The sequence below is a fragment of the Oncorhynchus mykiss genome, chromosome 16, assembly GCF_057628025.1.
Source record: "Oncorhynchus mykiss isolate SJ-2025 chromosome 16, ASM5762802v1, whole genome shotgun sequence".
Taxonomy (NCBI): Eukaryota; Metazoa; Chordata; class Actinopteri; order Salmoniformes; family Salmonidae; genus Oncorhynchus; species Oncorhynchus mykiss.
Genome location: NC_143037.1, coordinates 16,183,285 through 16,200,432, shown reverse-complemented (window position 1 = coordinate 16,200,432; position 17,148 = coordinate 16,183,285). Strand labels below are relative to the sequence as shown.

The 17,148-nt window shown below is 43.6% G+C and overlaps 1 protein-coding gene across 5 annotated transcripts in view; it reads left to right on the top strand.

The window, feature by feature from the left end:
• The first annotated feature begins 220 nt into the window (after window positions 1-220).
• pemt (phosphatidylethanolamine N-methyltransferase) overlaps window positions 221-17,148 on the top strand; it is an 81,264-nt gene continuing 64,336 nt past the window's right edge. The window contains exons 1-2 of one of the 5 annotated variants that reach the window (XM_090202037.1): window positions 221-307; window positions 16,753-16,860. In XM_090202037.1, coding sequence (XP_090058163.1) covers window positions 281-307; window positions 16,753-16,860 — 135 coding nt within the window. In that variant the 5' untranslated portion in view covers window positions 221-280. Of the gene's footprint in view, window positions 1,165-16,752; window positions 16,861-17,148 lie in introns of all 5 variants that reach the window. The other 4 variants (XM_036946307.2, XM_090202038.1, XM_036946303.2 and 1 more) reach the window with 4 other exon arrangements.

Here is a 17,148-nt window from a genome sequence, read left to right as displayed (position 1 = left end):
CAGTACATACATTTTAAAAACGTGACCAGGATAGCACAATAAAGTAAGAGACTAATTTCCATTGTGGTCTCATTCATCCTCTACTTTAAATGCATTTAGTGTCAAACGCCTGTTAATTTAGCCTGCAAGCACTAATGGCAGTAGGCTAGATGGCAGTAGTGAGATCCAGATAATGTTTTTGAGTAATATCAATGCATGTTATACAGCAACCTTGTTAGACTGTGTCTGCCTGCATAACATTTCAGTTGAATACGCGGTATACAATGCGTTTCATACTCAAATGTTGGTCATCGCAACAGTGATTCTGGTAAATATATGGCCTACCTGGTTGTGTCTCGCGGTTCTGTCTGTCGTTGCTCAATGACGATGACCTTTGAACCGCGTTACCCAGAAAACACCGCGCTGTCGGCTTCAGTGGGTTAGAGTTGGCTGTTGTATCTGTTCTACTACTAGTCTTGGTTAAGATGTTGTCATACATTTAGCTCAGTTATTCTGAAATGCGTTGCTATCAGCACATATAAAGCATTCAAGTTCTCAGTCAGTCGTTCTTTCTACCGTGGTGTGTGTATGAGCGGCGTTGCCGACAGGAGAAATCCCGTGCTGGATTGTTGCGGAGGGCTGAATAACGTGGATTACAGTAAGGTACACGAGTGAGTGGGTAATACATATGGTACTAGTGTGTGCGCATGACATTCAGAGAGGGAAAAAATTGGGATGGTCTACTCAACAACTAACTATCGTTGATTTGTTGTCATTCGCCACACAGTAACCCGTTTTAGACAATGTATCGAAACGAATGAATTGCCACACAACCGCCATAACGTGACATCGACCATTGTCATAGATAATAATGTGCACTGCGCAGAGCGTTGCATTCCGTGAGTGTATGTGAGATGTGACTGAGTTGGTTTAGCTACAACGCAGTGCATAACACGTTTTAGGTAGTAGGCTACAGTGTCGTCATGGTGTAGAGTCAAGCTGCTGGAGAGTTGTGGGTCTGACAGCTTATACAAATAATATTATAGCCTACTGCTTCTGAATATTGCTCGAGCCTGCATGGCTGGACCGTCTCTGGGTATGACTTTGCAACCTGGACTCCGGGGTTAGACGTAACATAGTAAATCAGGGACACTCAAATTAGAATGAAATGTTACATTTTGTAAGGTATGTATTAAAGGTACCTTGATATTTTCTAAATTACAATTTGTACAATATGTTACACATTTTCAATACGTATGATATGTTACAAATTCCAATTTGTTGTGGCTAGGTGGCTAATATTAGCTGGGTAGGGGAAGGGTTAACTAACATACTAAGTAGTTGCAAAGTAGCTAAAAAGTATTAAGTAGTTACTAAAATGCTAAAGTTGTCCGTGATGAGATTTGAACATCCAACCTTTGGGTTGCTAGACGTTCGCGTTATACCCTCAACCATCCTCCTGACGTTTGCGTTATTCTCCCACCCCGACCTTCTGTCTAATGTAACCATATCAAATGTAACATGTCATACTAATTTGAGGTCATGGATTTTTGTTTACGATGTTACGTCTTGCCTATGAGACCAGCCTGCACGTAAGCCTTTATTTATTTATTTATTTATTTATTTATTTATTTATTTATTTACCACCTTTATTTAACCAGGTAGTCCAGTTGAGAACAAGTTCTCATTTACAACTGCGACCTGGGCAAGATAAAGCAAAGCAGTGCAACAAAAACAACAACACAGAGTTACACATGGGATAAACAAATGTACAGTCAATAACACAATCGAAAATCTATATACAGTGTGTTCAAATGAGGTAAGGCAATAAATAGGCCATAGTGGTGAAGGTATTACAATTTAGCAATTAACACTGGAGTGATAGATGTGCAGATGAGGATGTGCAAGTATAAATAATGGTGTGCGAAAGAGCAGGAATAAACACATATGGGGATGAGGTAGGTTTAATGTCTACTTATAAACTGGCTACCTATTTAATCATTTAACCACTAGCCTCTTACATGATTAACAAAGGATTAGCCTACTGTCCTTCATATTACAATGGTTTTGAATCTTGTTAATGACTAACAAGTGATATCTAGACTAATGCTTTACAAACAACCAGTGGATAAGAAATATCTGATGATGGTTTGGTTATAAGCAGACCTTGAACTGAAGTATTAGCCCACCTGCTTAAACCATCGTTTCCTACAACATGCTGGAAATGTAGGCTACATTTACTAGTGCAAATTATAGCGGGTGTTTAACAGAGTCAAACCAGTAACACGTGCAGGTGGGTACACATGGTCAACTGATGTACTGTAGGCTACTTAATTCAGTATCACCACAGAGTAGGCTTGGACATGACCAGTTCAAGTGGTTTGCTGGCCTTTGCAGGCTAGGTCATTGTGTCTATGTGGGGGCGTCAAAAGCTCTTTTCAAAATGAAAAATAAAGTGTTTGCCTTGTGGTAATGGAACTCTAAAATTGACTGAACCCTGACCCCTCTCCTCCCCCATTCAAAGCCCAGTTCAAAGTCGGGTATGTCTAAAAACAACAAGTATCAGGTGAAGAAGGCACTATGCCTCAGTGTGGGGAAACCCAAACAAGCAGCGACGTATGTTCATGTTTGAATTGGAGGGGAACATGGTGTCACTACTCAGTCGTGCAAGGGTCTTGGGTTTGCAATAAAATATATATATATATACAGTACCAGTCAAAAATTTGGACACCTACTCATTCAACGTAAAAAAAACAAACAAAGTGTGTATATCAACTGGTGTGCCTTGTTAAAAGTTAATTTGAGGAATTTCTTTCCTTAGTGCATTTGAACCAATCAGTTGTGACAAGGTAGGGGTGGTATACAGTCGAGAGCCCTGTTTTGTAAAAGATCAAGTCCATATTATGGTAAGAACAGGTCAAATAAGCAAAGAGAAGAGACAGTCCATCATTACTTTAATACATGAAGGTCAGTCAATCCAGAAAATCTCAAGAACTTTGAAAGTGTCTTCAAGTGCAGTCGCAACAACCATCAAGTACTATGATGAAACTGGCTCTCATGAGGACCGACACAGGAAAGGGAGACCCAGAGTTACAGTGAGGGGGAAAAGGTATTTGATCCCCTGCTGATTCTGTACGTTTGCCCACTGACAAACAAATGATCAGTCTATAATTTTGATGGTAAGTTTATTTGAACAGTGAGAGACAGAATAACAACAAAAAAATCCAGAAAAACGCATGTCAAAAATGTTATAAATTGATTTGCATTTTTATGAGGGAAATAAGTATTTGACGCCCTATCAGTCAGAAAGATTTCTGGCTCCCAGGTGTCTTTCATACAGGTAACGAGCTGAGATTAGGAGCACACTCTTAAAGGAAGTGCTCCTAATCTCAGTTTGTTACCTGTATAAAAGACACCTGTCCACAGAAGCAATTAATCAGATTCCAAACTCTCCACCATGGCCAAGACCAAAGAGCTCTCCAACGATGTCAGGGACAAGATTGTAGATCTACACAAGGCTGGAATGGGCTACAAGACCATCGCCAAGCAGCTTAGTGAGAAGGTGACAACAGTTGGTGTGATTATTCGCAAATGGAAGAAACACAAAATAACTATCAATCTCCCTTGGCCTGGGGCTCCATGCAAGATCTCACCTCGTGGAGTTGCAATGATCATGAGAACGGTGACGAATCAGCCCAGAACTACACGGGGGGATCTTGTCAATGATCTCAAGGCAGCTGGGACCATAGTCACCAAGAAAACAATTGCTAACACACTACGCCTTGAAGGACTGAAATCATGCAGTACCCGTATATGTGCTCAAGAAAGCCAATATACATGCCCGTTTGAAGTTTGCCAATGAACAATGATTCAGAGGACAACTGGGTGAAAGTGTTGTGGTCAGATGAGACCAAAATGGAGCTCTTTGGCATCAACTCAACTCACCGTGTTTGGAGGAGGAGGAATGCTGCCTATGACCCCAAGAATATCATCCCCACTGTCAAACATGGAGGTGGAAACTTTATGCTTTGGGGGTGTTTTTCTGCTAAGGGGACAGGACAACTTCACCGCATCAAAGGGACGATGGACGGGGCCATGTACCATCAATTCTTGGGTAAGAACCTCCTTCCCTCAGCCAGGGCATTGAAAATGGGTTGTGGATGGGTATTCCAGCATGACAATGACCCAAAACACACGGCCAAGGCAACAAAGGAGTGGCTCAAGAATATGCACATTAAGGTCCTGGAGTGGCCTAGCCAGTCTCCAGACCTTAATCCCATAGAAAATCTGTGGAGGGAGCTGAAGGTTCGAGTTGCCAAACGTCAGCCTCGAAACCTCAATGACTTGGAGAAGATCTGCAAAGAGGAGTGGGACAAAATCCCTCCTGAGATGTGTGCAAACCTGGTGGCCAACTACAAGAAACGTCTGACCTCTGCGATTGCCAACAAGGGTTTTGCAACCAAGTACTAAGTCATGTTTTGCAGAGGGGTCAAATACTTATTTCCCTCATTAAAATGCAAATAAATTTATAACATTTTTGACATGCATTTTTCTGGATTTTTTTGTTGTTATTCTGTCTCTCACTGTTCAAATAAACCTAGCACGCCACTACTAAAGGACACCAATAAGAAGAGACTTGCTTTGGCCAAGAAACACGATCAATGGACGTTAGAGCGGTGATAATCTGTCCTTTAGTCTGATGAGTTCAAATTTTAGATTTTTGCTTCTAATCGCCATATATTTTTGAGACGCAGAGTAGGTGAATGGATGATCTCTGCATGTGTGGTTTCCACTGAGATGCATGGAGGTGTGATGGGGTGCTTTGCTGGTGACACTGTCAGTGATTTATTTAGATCTCAAGACACACTTAACCAGCATTCTGCAACGATACGCCATCCCATCTGGGTTGGCTGCTTTTTCGTCACTTTGCAGTCCAACTCATCCCAAACCATCTCAATTGGGTTGAGGTCGGGTGATTGTGGATGTCAGGTCATCAGATGCAGCACTCCATCACTCTCTTTCTTGGTTCAATAGCCCTTAGACAGCCTGGAGGTGTGTTGGGTTATTGTCCTGTTGAAAAACAAATGATAGTCCCACTAAGCTCAAACCAGATGGGATGGCATATTGCTGCAGAATGCTGTGGTAGCCATGCTGGTTAAGTGAGTCTTGAATTCTAAAAAAATCACAGTGTCACCAGAATTGCACCTCTTCCATGCTTCACGGTGGGAACCACACATGCAGAGATCATCCGTTCACCAACTCTGTATCTCACAAAGATACGGATGTTGGAACCAAAAATCTCTAATTTGGACTCCTCAGACCACATTTTCATCGGTCTAATGTCCATTGCTCGTGTTTCACGGCTCAAGCAAGTCTACTTCTTATTAGTGTCCTTTAGTAGTGGTTTCTTTGCAGCAATTTCAACCATGAAGGCCTGATTGACACAGTCTCCTCTGAACAGTTGATGTTGAGATGTCTGTTACTTGAACTGAAGCATTTATTTGGGCTGCAATTTCTGTGCCTGGTAACTCTAAGGAACTGATCATCTGCAGCAGAGGTAACTCTGGGTCTTCCTTTCCTGTTGCGGTCCTCATGAGAGCCAGCTTCATCATAGCGCTTGATGGTTTTTGCGACTGCACTTGAAGATACTTTCAAACTTGTTCGGGATATGGGGCAGTATTTGGAAGTTTGGATGACTGAGGTGCCCAAAGTAAACTACCTGCTACTCAGGCCCAGAAGCTAGGATATGCATATGCATTGCAGTATTGGATATAAAACACTCTGCAGTTTCTAAAACTGTTAAAGTTATGTCTCTGAGTATAACAGAACTGATTTGGCAGGCGAAAACCCAAGGACACTTTCTGTTGACCTGCCAGCCAATTCAAAGGTTAAGCTATTGAAAACAAAGACTTCCACCTCCCAAATTGCAGTTCCTATGTCTTCTACAAGATGTCAACAGTTATACATGGTTTCAGGCTTGTATTCTGAAAAACCAACGAGGAATAGTTGTTTATCCTCACGGAGTCCTCTCCTTGCGTGCGAGCTTCGTTCTTTTCCTTTCCTATTGAAAGTAGTTAGCTCCGTATGAAATATTATCGTTTATTTAGATATTAGAGTAGCTAATAATGGATTAGAAACGTCATTTGATTTGTTTGGACAAATTTCACTGGTAACTTTTGGAACTCCTATGTCTGCATTCTGAACGGGTGGATTACTGAACTCAATGTGGGATATAAAGAAGGAATTTATCGACCAAAACGACCATTCATTGTGTTCCTGGGACTCTTGTGAATGCGATCAGAGGAAGATCTTCAAAAGGTAAGTGACTTATTTTGTCGCTATATGGGATTTTGTGACACCTGTGCTTGTTTGGATATTATGCTGTTGTGAGGCGCTGACCTCAGATAATCAATTGCTGTGGTGTCACCGTAAAGCCTTTTTTAAATCCGACGATGCGGTTAGATTGCCAAGATTCTAAGCTAAGGAATCAAAATCAAATCAAATGAAATTTTATTTGTCACATACACATGGTTAGCAGATGTTAATGCGAGTGTAGCGAAATGCTTGTGCTTCTAGTTCCGACAATGCAGTAATAACCAACAAGTAATCTAACTAACAATTCCAAAACTACTGTCTTATACACAGTGTAAGGGGATAAAGAATATGTACATAAGGATATATGAATGAGTGATGGTACAGAGCAGCATAGGCAGGATACAGTAGATGGTATCGAGTACAGTATATACATGAGGTGAGTATGTAAACAAAGTGGCATAGTTAAAGTGGCTAGTGATACATGTATTACATAAGGATGCAGTCGATGATATAGAGTACAGTATATACGTATGCATATGAGATGAATAATGTAGGGTAAGTAACATTATATAAGGTAGCATTGTTTAAAGTGGCTAGTGATATATTTACATCATTTCCCATCAATTCCCATTATTAAAGTGGCTGGAGTTGAGTCAGTGTCAGTGTCAGTGTGTTGGCAGCAGCCACTCAATGTTAGTGGTGGCTGTTTAACAGTCTGATGGCCTTGAGATAGAAGCTGTTTTTCAGTCTCTCGGTCCCAACTTTGATGCACCTGTACTGACCTCGCCTTCTGGATGATAGCGGGGTGAACAGGCAGTGGCTCGGGTGGTTGATGTCCTTGATGATCTTTATGGCCTTCCTGTAACATCGGGTGGTGTAGGTGTCCTGGAGGGCAGGTAGTTTGCCCCCGGTGATGCGTTGTGCAGACCTCACTACCCTCTGGAGAGCCTTACGGTTGTGGGCGGAGCAGTTGCCGTACCAGGCGGTGATACAGCCCACCAGGATGCTCTCGATTGTGCATCTGTAGAAGTTTGTGTGCTTTTGGTGACAACCCGAATTTCTTCAGCCTCCTGAGGTTGAAGAGGCGCTGCTGCGCCTTCTTCACGATGCTGTCTTGTGTGAGTGGACCAATTCAGTTTGTCTGTGATGTGTATGCCGAGGAACTTAAAACTTGCTACCCTCTCCACTACTGTTCCATCGATGTGGATAGGGGGGTGTTCCCTCTGCTGTTTCCTGAAGTCCACAATCATCTCCTTAGTTTTGTTGACGTTGAGTGTGAGGTTATTTTCCTGACACCACACTCCGAGGGCCCTCACCTCCTCCCTGTAGGCCGTCTCGTCGTTGATGGTAATCAAGCCTACCACTGTTGTGTCGTCCGCAAACTTGATGATTGAGTTGGAGGCGTGCGTGGCCACGCAGTCGTGGGTGAACAGGGAGTACAGGAGAGGGCTCAGAACGCACCCTTGTGGGGCCCCAGTGTTGAGGATCAGCGGGGTGGAGATGTTGTTGCCTACCCTCACCACCTGGGGGCGGCCCGTCAGGAAGTCCAGTACCCAGTTGCACAGGGCGGGGTCGAGACCCAGGGCCTCGAGCTTGATGACGAGCTTGGAGGGTACTATGGTGTTGAATGCCGAGCTGTAGTCGATGAACAGCATTCTCACATAGGTATTCCTCTTGTCCAGATGGGTTAGGGCAGTGTGGTTGAGATTGTATCGTCTGTGGGCCTATTTGGGCGGTAGGCAAATTGGAGTGGGTCTAGGGGGTAGGGTGGAGGTGATATGGTCCTTGACTAGTCTCTCAAAGCACTTCATGATGACGGAAGTGAGTGCTACGGGGCGGTAGTCGTTTAGCTCAGTTACCTTAGCTTTCTTGGGAACAGGAACAATGGTGGCCCTCTTGAAGCATGTGGGAACAGCAGACTGGTATAGGGATTGATTGAATATGTCCGTAAACACACCGGCCAGCTAGTCTGCGCATGCTCTGAGGGCGCGGCTGGGGATGCCGTCTGGGCCTGCAGCCTTGCGAGGGTTAACATGTTTAAATGTCTTACTCACCTCGGCTGCTGTGAAGGAGAGTCCGCATGTTTTCGTTGCAGGCCGTGTCAGTGGCACTGTATTGTCCTCAAAGCGGGAAAAAAAGTTATTTAGTCTGCCTGGGAGCAGGACATCCTGGTCCGTGACTGGGCTGGATTTCTTCTTGTAGTCCGTGATTGACTGTAGACCCTGCCACATGCCTCTTGTGTCTGAGCCGTTGAATTGAGATTCTACTTTGTCTCTGTACTGACGCTTAGCTTGTTTGATAGCCTTGCGGAGGGAATAGCTGCACTGTTTGTATTCGGTCATGTTACCAGTCACCTTGCCCTGATTAAAAGCAGTGGTTCGCGCTTTCAGTTTCACGCGAATGCTGCCATCAATCCACGGTTTCTGGTTAGGGAATGTTTTAATCGTTGCTATGGGAACGACATATTCAACGCACGTTCTAATGAACTCGCACACCGAATCAGCGTATTCGTCAATATTGTTATCTGACGCAATACGAAACATGTCCCAGTCCACGTGATGGAAGCAGTCTTGGAGTGTGGAGTCAGCTTGGTCGGACCAGCGTTGGACAGACCTCAGCGTGGGAGCCTCTTGTTTTAGTTTCTGTCTGTAGGCAGGGATGAACAAAATGGAGTCGTGGTCAGCTTTTCCGAAAGGAGGGCGGGGCAGGGCCTTATATGCGTCGCGGAAGTTAGAGTAACAATGATCCAAGGTTTTTCCACCCCTGGTTCCGCAATCGATATGCTGATAAAATTTAGGGAGTCTTGTTTTCAGATTAGCTTTGTTAAAATCCCCAGCTACAATGAATGCAGCCTCCGGATGAATGGATTCCAGTTTGCAAAGAGTCAAATAAAGTTCGTTCAGAGCCATCGATGTGTCTGCTTGGGGGGGGGGGGGGATATATACGGCTGTGATTATAATCGAAGAGAATTATCTTGGTAGATAATGCGGTCTACATTTGATTGTGAGGAATTCTAAATCAGGTGAACAGAAGGATTTGAGTTCCTGTATGTTTCTTTCATCACACCATGTCTCGTTAGCCATAAGGCATACGCCCCCGCCCCTCTTCTTACCAGAAAGATGTTTGTTTCTGTCGGCGCGATGCGTGGAGAAACCCGCTGGCTGCACCGCCTCCGATAGCGTCTCTCCAGTGAGCCATGTTTCCGTGAAGCAAAGAACGTTACAGTCTCTGATGTCCCTCTGGAATGCTACCCTTGCTCGGATTTCATCAACCTTGTTGTCAAGAGACTGGACATTGGCGAGAAGAATGCTAGGGAGTGGTGCACGATGTGCCCGTCTCCGGAGTCTGTCCAGAAGACCGCCTCGTTTCCCTCTTTTTCGGAGTCGTTTTTTTGGGTCGCTGCATGGGATCCATTCCGTTGTCCTGGGTGAAAGGCAGAACACAGGATCCGCGTCGCGAAAAACATATTCTTGGTCGTACTGATGGTGAGTTGACGCTGATCTTCAGTAGTTCTTCTCGACTGTATGTAATGAAACCTAAGATGACCTGGTGTACTAATGTAAGAAATAACACGTAAAAAAACAAAACACTGCATAGTTTCCTAGGAACGCGAAGCGAGGCAGCCATCTCTGTCGGCGCCGGAAGAATCATGTATGACACTTGTGTTATCATGAATGTTTAATATTGCGTGTTTTGTATTTTGAATTTGGCACTCTGCAATTTCACCGGATGTTGTTGAGGTGGGTCGCTAGCAGAACGCCTGCGCCAGAAAGGTTTTAAATTATGGACTGTTGTTAACCTTTGCTTATTTGAGCTGTTCTCAGTGTTGACAACTCATTTTCAGGGGAAGTTGCTAGAGGCAAGTCACACAGAGGCTAGAGGCAAGTCACACATTCCGCTAGCGGAAACCCGCCCTACATTCCGCTGAAAAGGCAGCGCGGGATATTCAAAAACATTTTTTTTTAAATATTCAACTTTCACACATTAACAAGTCCAATAGAGCAAATGGAAGATAAACATCTTGTTAATCTACCCATCGTGTCCGATTTAAAAAAAAATGTTTTACAGCGAAAACACAACATATATTTATGTTAGATCCCCACCAAATCCAAAGCCATTTTTCCCAGCCAAAGATAGTTACAAAAGCAGAAATAGAGATCAAATTAATCACTAACCTTTAAAAATCTTCATCAGATGACACTCATAGGACATCATGTTACACAATACATTTTTGTTTTGTTCGATAATGTGCATATTTACATCCACAAATCTCGGTTTACATTGGCGCCATGTTCAGTAATGCCTCCAAAATATCCAGAGTGATTACAGAGAGCCACGTCATATAACAGAAATACTCATCATAACCTTTGACGAAAGATACATGTTTTACATATGATTAAAGATACACTTGTTCTTAATGCAACCACTGTGTCAGATTTTATAAAAACTTTACGGAAAAGGCATACCATGCAATAATCTGAGACGGCGCTCAGAGGTACACAATATTTCTCCGCCATGTTGGAGTCAACAGAAATACGAAATTACATCATGAATATTCCCTTTGATGTTTCATCAGAATGCAGTGCCAGGAATCCTAGTTCTGCAATAAATCGTTGTTTTGTTCGATAATGTCCATTACTAGTGTCCAAAGTGAAAATGCTGCCCTCTATCCCTAACATGTTAACAGTGTATTGGTAGTTTGTTAACATGGTACCTAACTGATCAACAATTAGAGGTACAAGCTAATAACAAGGTATGCTATGGTATTGAACAAGCAACTTAACTCAAATAATGATGTGTGCGCTAGGCATCTCTCTCCCAGTTGTTGTGCTTTCTGGCTGGCTAGCTGCTCGATGGTTTCCTCCAAATATTTCCACTGTTCTCGCTTACACTGCAGTGCACACTGCCACATCAGCTGTGTCTCCGCCAGTTCCAGAAAGTCCACTCCTGGCATATGATGAGTAAGTATGATGATCATGATCATAGATTGGCAATGAAATCATCTTCACTGTCCAACTGCATTGTCACGGAGCTAGAACCAGCAGAAGAGGATGGAGTGCCCTTTAAACTGTATGCTGCTGTGGTGCCAAACTGCTGCAGAACTTCACTTGGTAGTTTATGCTGGTAACAGGTATCACCAGCCAGCTTCAGTCCATACCGCACCGGGAGTATGGAGTTGAGTGTGCAGTGACATTCTATTTCTTAACTTTGACTTGACCACACTCATTTGGTTGAACAGCCATTCAACCTTCGTATTTGGGTTTGGCAAGGAGAGGGCAGCGAGTGCAGCTTTGCACAGTTATTCAAATGGATTTGACCCGGAAGAGTCTGTGTAGTTATTCACTTCACTCCAAAACTCGACTGAGTCCCACCTAAACATTTCATTGGGAAACAATTGTATCAATTGTTTGGGGCTGGTACCCCAGTAACTCAACTACTTTAATAATTTCAGTGGTGCCTTTATTGTGCTTTAGGGTTTCCTTAACACTGAACAAGGCCATGTCTTGCAAGGCTTCTAGGATGTCTGGGAGCCTTGCTTGCAGCTCCTTGCCTAAAAGCAACAATGTAGTTGATGCACTCTCTCCGAATGACCTTTTCGTCCTCTGGCGCATGACTGAGTTGGTACACCGTGCTCTCAAAAAGGTACCCAAGGTATGGTGATGGACTGAGATGTCCATCAATGGCATCCTTCAGCACAATCATTTTTGCCGTAGGGTTGACTACTCTGCTGCAAATTTATGTTAAGAGGTGTTCCAGATTGTCCAAAAGCTTGACAGGATCTGTTTGCTCTCCCTCAAATGACTTTACTGCAACTTGTATGTCAGACCAGATTGATTTAAATGTCAGGTAGACATATTTGGTCTTGTACATGGCATGGAGCACATCCGCCATGTAGAGCAATGCTCACTGGCCTTTGTCAACTCAGAGTGGAGTTCACATCTTCCCACTGGCTCAATATACGAGTTACCGCAGGCTCAATCGATAGCCAACGTGTGGCACACACTTTGGTGATCTGCAGGGGTTTCTGGCCACAATTAATGGTGGCATACACTGCTTTGTACACCTCACGTCGTTTTGGGGAAATCGAAAACCAGTTGTCGGTGTTCATGATTAAGTTCTCAACACTCGCTACAACTCCTGTACGGGCTCGGGAGAGACGAAGGTCGAAAGCCATGCGTCCTCCGAAACACAACCCAACCAAGCCGCATTGCTTCTTAACACATTGTGCATCCAAACCGGAAGCCATCTGCACCAATGTGTCGGAGGAAACACAGTGCACCTGGCGACCTGGTTAGCATGCATTGCGCCCGGCCTGCAACAGGAGTCGCTAGTGTGCGATGAGGCAAGGATATCCCTACCGGCCAAACCCTCCCTAACCCGGACGACGCTAGGCCAATTGTGCGCTGCCCCACGGACCTCCCGGTCGCGGCCGGCTGCGACAGAGCCTGGGCGCGAACCCAGATTCTCGGGTGGCCCTAGACCACTGCGTCACCCGGGAGGCCCCCAAGATCCTCTTTTTTAAGGTTACACTTCTCAAGAAACTCAACTACCGCTTTTGCTATTGATCTGGCAGCCCCCCTCCCCCTCCAATTCAACCAGCCTGAGAAATGTGGACACAACGGTTATTTTTTTTAGCACTGAAATACCAAATCCCCACACCCAGGTATTTCGAGACACTGACTTCAGTGGACTCATCCAAAAGGAGACTGAACTTCTCATCCCCCACGTCTGAGAAAATAAAGAGCCAGTACTCCCCTAATGATTTCTGTGCATTTGGAAGTTTGTTGCTGCCACAGAATCTGAAAAGGCAGATTTGCAAGCCATACCTAAATGGTCACATGCTAGCAGCGAACAATGCTCCGCAATGGCCATTGCCATAGTAGCTTCTGTGCTTTTGCAGTTATCCACTTTCTTAACCAACTGGTAATGTAGACTGCGTTGCGGGGTTGTACGGTTTTGATTTAGTTATATGCTTTGCTGTAGCACAATGTTTTTTGATGTCATACATTTTTGCAAGTACATCTGATTTGCAGTACGCACGGTATGCCCGACAATCATCCCCAATTACTGGCTTCAGCCACCCTTTAAATTCAGGTACAGTACAGACTCTTTTGATTGAGACATGTTGGTTGATGTAAGTTCTGTTCAAGATCAAACATTTGTGACCAACTAAACGCAAAAAAATAAACATCTCACTCACTGTCAACTGTTTATTTTCAGCAAACTTAACATGTGTGAATATATGTATGAACATAAGATTCAACAACTGAGACATAAACTGAACAAGTTCCACAGACATGTGACTAACAGAAACGGAAGAATGTGTCCCTGAACAAAGGGGCGGGGTCAAAATAAAAAGTAACAGTCAGTATCTGGTGTGGCCACCAGCTGCATTAACCTCTCTGGGATATGTGGGATGCTAGCGTCTCACCTGGCCAAAAGCCAGTGATAATGAAGAGCGCCAAATTCAAAATAAATTACTATAAAAATCTAACTTTCATGAAATCACACATGCAAGATATCAAATTAAAGCTACACTTGTTGTGATTCCAGCCAACATGTCAGGTTTCAAAAAGGCTTTTCGGCGAAAGCAAACGATGCTATTATCTGAGGATAGCAACCCAGTAAACAAAGACAGAAAAGCATATTTCAACCCTGCAGGCTCGACACAAAAGGCAGAAATAAAGAGTCCTCTTCACTCTAGCCTCATTCTGAACAGTGACACTTCTTCATTACACAAAGGAAAAACGTCAACCAATTTCTAAAGACTGTTGACATACAGTGGAAGTGATAGGAACTGCAAGAAATCTGGATTCCCAATGAGAAGCCATTGAAAAGAGTGACCTCAAAAAAAAAAAATCCTAGGGGTTTCGCCTGCCAAATAAGTTCTGTTATACTCACAGACCATTATTCAAAAAACTTTAGAAATGTCAGTGTTTTCTATCCAAATCTACTAATCTATCTTATCTTCTGGGGATGAGTAGCAGGCAGTTTAATCTGGGCACGCTTTTATCCAAAATTCCGAATGCTGCCCCCTATCCTAGAGAAGTTAACTAACTGCAGTGCATCTCCTCCTCATGAACTGCACCAGATTTGCCAGTTATTGCTGTGAGATGTTACACCAGTCTTCCACCAAGGAACCTGCAAATTCCCGGACATTTCTGGGGGGAATGGCCCTAAACCTCACCCTCTGATCCAACAGGTCCCAGACGTGCTCAATGGGATTGAGATCCGGGCTCTTCGCTGGCCATGGCAGAATACTGACATGCCTGTCTTGCAGGAAATCATGCACAGAATGAGCAGTATGGCTGGTGGCATTGTCATACTGGAGGGTAATGTCAGGATGAGCCAGCAGGAAGGGTACCACATGAGGGAGTAGGATGTCTTCCCTGTAACGCACAGTATTGAGATTGCCTGCAATGACGACAAGCTCAGTTCGATGATGCTGTGACACACCACCCCAGACCATGATTGACCCTCCACCTCCAAATCGATCCCACTCCAAAATACAGGCCTCGGTGTAACGCACGTTCCTTCGACAATAAACGCGGATCCGACAATCACCCCTGGTGAGACACAACCGCGACCCGTCAGTGACGAGCACTTTTTGCCAGTTCTGTCTGGTCCAGCAATGGTGGGTTTGTGCCCAGAGGTGAAGTTGTTGCCGGTGATGTCTGGTGAGGACCTGCCTTACAACAGGCCTACACGCCCTCAGTCCAGCCTCTCTCTGCCTATTGCGGAAAGTCTGAGGACTGATGGAAGTATTGTGCGTTCCTGGTGTAACTCTGGCAGTTGTTGCCATCCTGTACCTCTCCTGCAGCTGTGATGTTCGTATGTACCAATCATGTACAGGTGTTGTTACATGTAGTCTGCCACTGCGAGGACGATCAGCTGTCCATCCTGTCTCCCTGTAGCTCTGTCTTAGGCAATATATTGCAATATATATATTGCCCTGGCCATATCTGCAGTCCTTATGCCTCCTTGCAGCATGCCTAAGGCACGTTCATACAGATGAGCAGGGACCCTGGGCATCTTTCTTTTGGTGTTTTTCAGACTCAGTAGAAAGGCCTCTTGTTAGTGTCCTAACTGTGACCTTAACTGACCTTAAGCTGTGAGTGTCTTAATGACCGTTCCACGGGTGCATGTTCATTAATTGTTTATGGTTCATTGAACAAGCATGGGAAACAGTGTTTAAACCCTTTACAATGAAGATCTGTGAAGTTATTTAAATTTGTACCAATTACCATTGAAAGACAGGGTCCTGAAAAGGGGACATTCCTTTTTCTTCTGAGTTTATATTCATTGGGTTTGTCTGGTTGAACGCCTACAATCTTGCTGCTGCCGTCAGCCAACAATGATTTGCAATTTGCTGAAATTGCTGCTGGCCTGCTTCTGCCTGTGCACGAGCTGAGCGCCTGCTGCTGATGTTACTCTCAATGCACTTTTGCAGCCAGGCAGTTGTGTTGTGAGTGTTTGACAGAGAAAATCGTTTTTTGTGTCATTTGGAGGGAAATTGCGTGCATTTTAGCATTTGAGTAACTTTTCAAAAGTTCCAAATACATTTTGAAAAATGGCTAAGTTGTCATCACTGGGCCTGTTCTTGCCATAATATGGACTTGGTCTTTTAACAAATTGGGTATACCACCCCTACCTTATCACAACACATATGATTGTCTCAAATGCATTAAGTGTAAAGAAATTCCTCAAATTAACTTTCAACAAGGCACACCTGTTAATTGAAATGTTTTCCAGGTGACTACTTCATGAAGCTGTTTGAGAGAATGCCAAGAGTGTGCAATGCTGTCATCAAGGCAAAGGGTGGCTATTTTGAAGAATCTCAAATATGAAATATGTTTTTATTAACACTTTTTTGGTTACTACATGATTCCAATTGTGTTATTTCATAGTTGTTATGTCTTCACTATTATTCTACAATGTAGAAAATAGTAAAAATAAAGAAAAACTCTTGAATGATTAGGTGTGTCCAAACCTTTGACTGGTACTGTATATTATTGTCACATACACCGGATAGGTGCAGTGAAATGTGTTTTACAGGGTCAGCCATAGTAGGACGGTGCCCCTGGAGCAAATTAGGGTTAAGTGCCTTGCTCAATGGCACATTGACAGATGTACCCTTAGGTACTGGCCCAATGCTCTAACCGCTAGGTTACCTGCTGCCCTATAAATATTATGCATAAAGCCGTGAAGGATATCCAAAATTGATCACATTAGTCATCAGTCATACTGAAATACTATTTAACACTGACCGAATTAAAATACCTACAGTTCATTTTCCCATCTAGAAAAGGCCTACAACTCTGTTCATATACTCAAAGAAAACCTCTAGGCACTCATCAGTAAAACAACTCCAAATGTCAAAGTTAAACTGTCTTTTGAACTTTGACATAGAATTCTATTTCTGTGCTTCTGATATTTCTCTGTTTCTATGTCTGTCAGGTGGACATGTCAGTAATGGAGGATGTTCTGAAGCATATAGATGTCTCTGACCCCAGGTTCTGTGTTGCTGTCATCGCCATCATCTTCAACCCTTTCTTCTGGAATGTGGTGAGTAATCAAAGCATATATGTAAAATTCATAGACATGATTTCCATTCAAATTAATATTGATGACTAATGAGTAGCCAATGCATAGAAATCAAATTAATAGAATGGATCTTCACATTCAAATGTTTAGTGGCTGTTCTAGCGCAATTCTATTTATCATATAACTAGAGAGCAGTGTTTCCCAACTCTGGTCCTCGAGTACATCAAACAGTACATATTGAAAATCCAATTAAAGTTTATTCGTCGCATACACACTTTAACAGATGTATTACAGTTGAAGTCGGAAGTT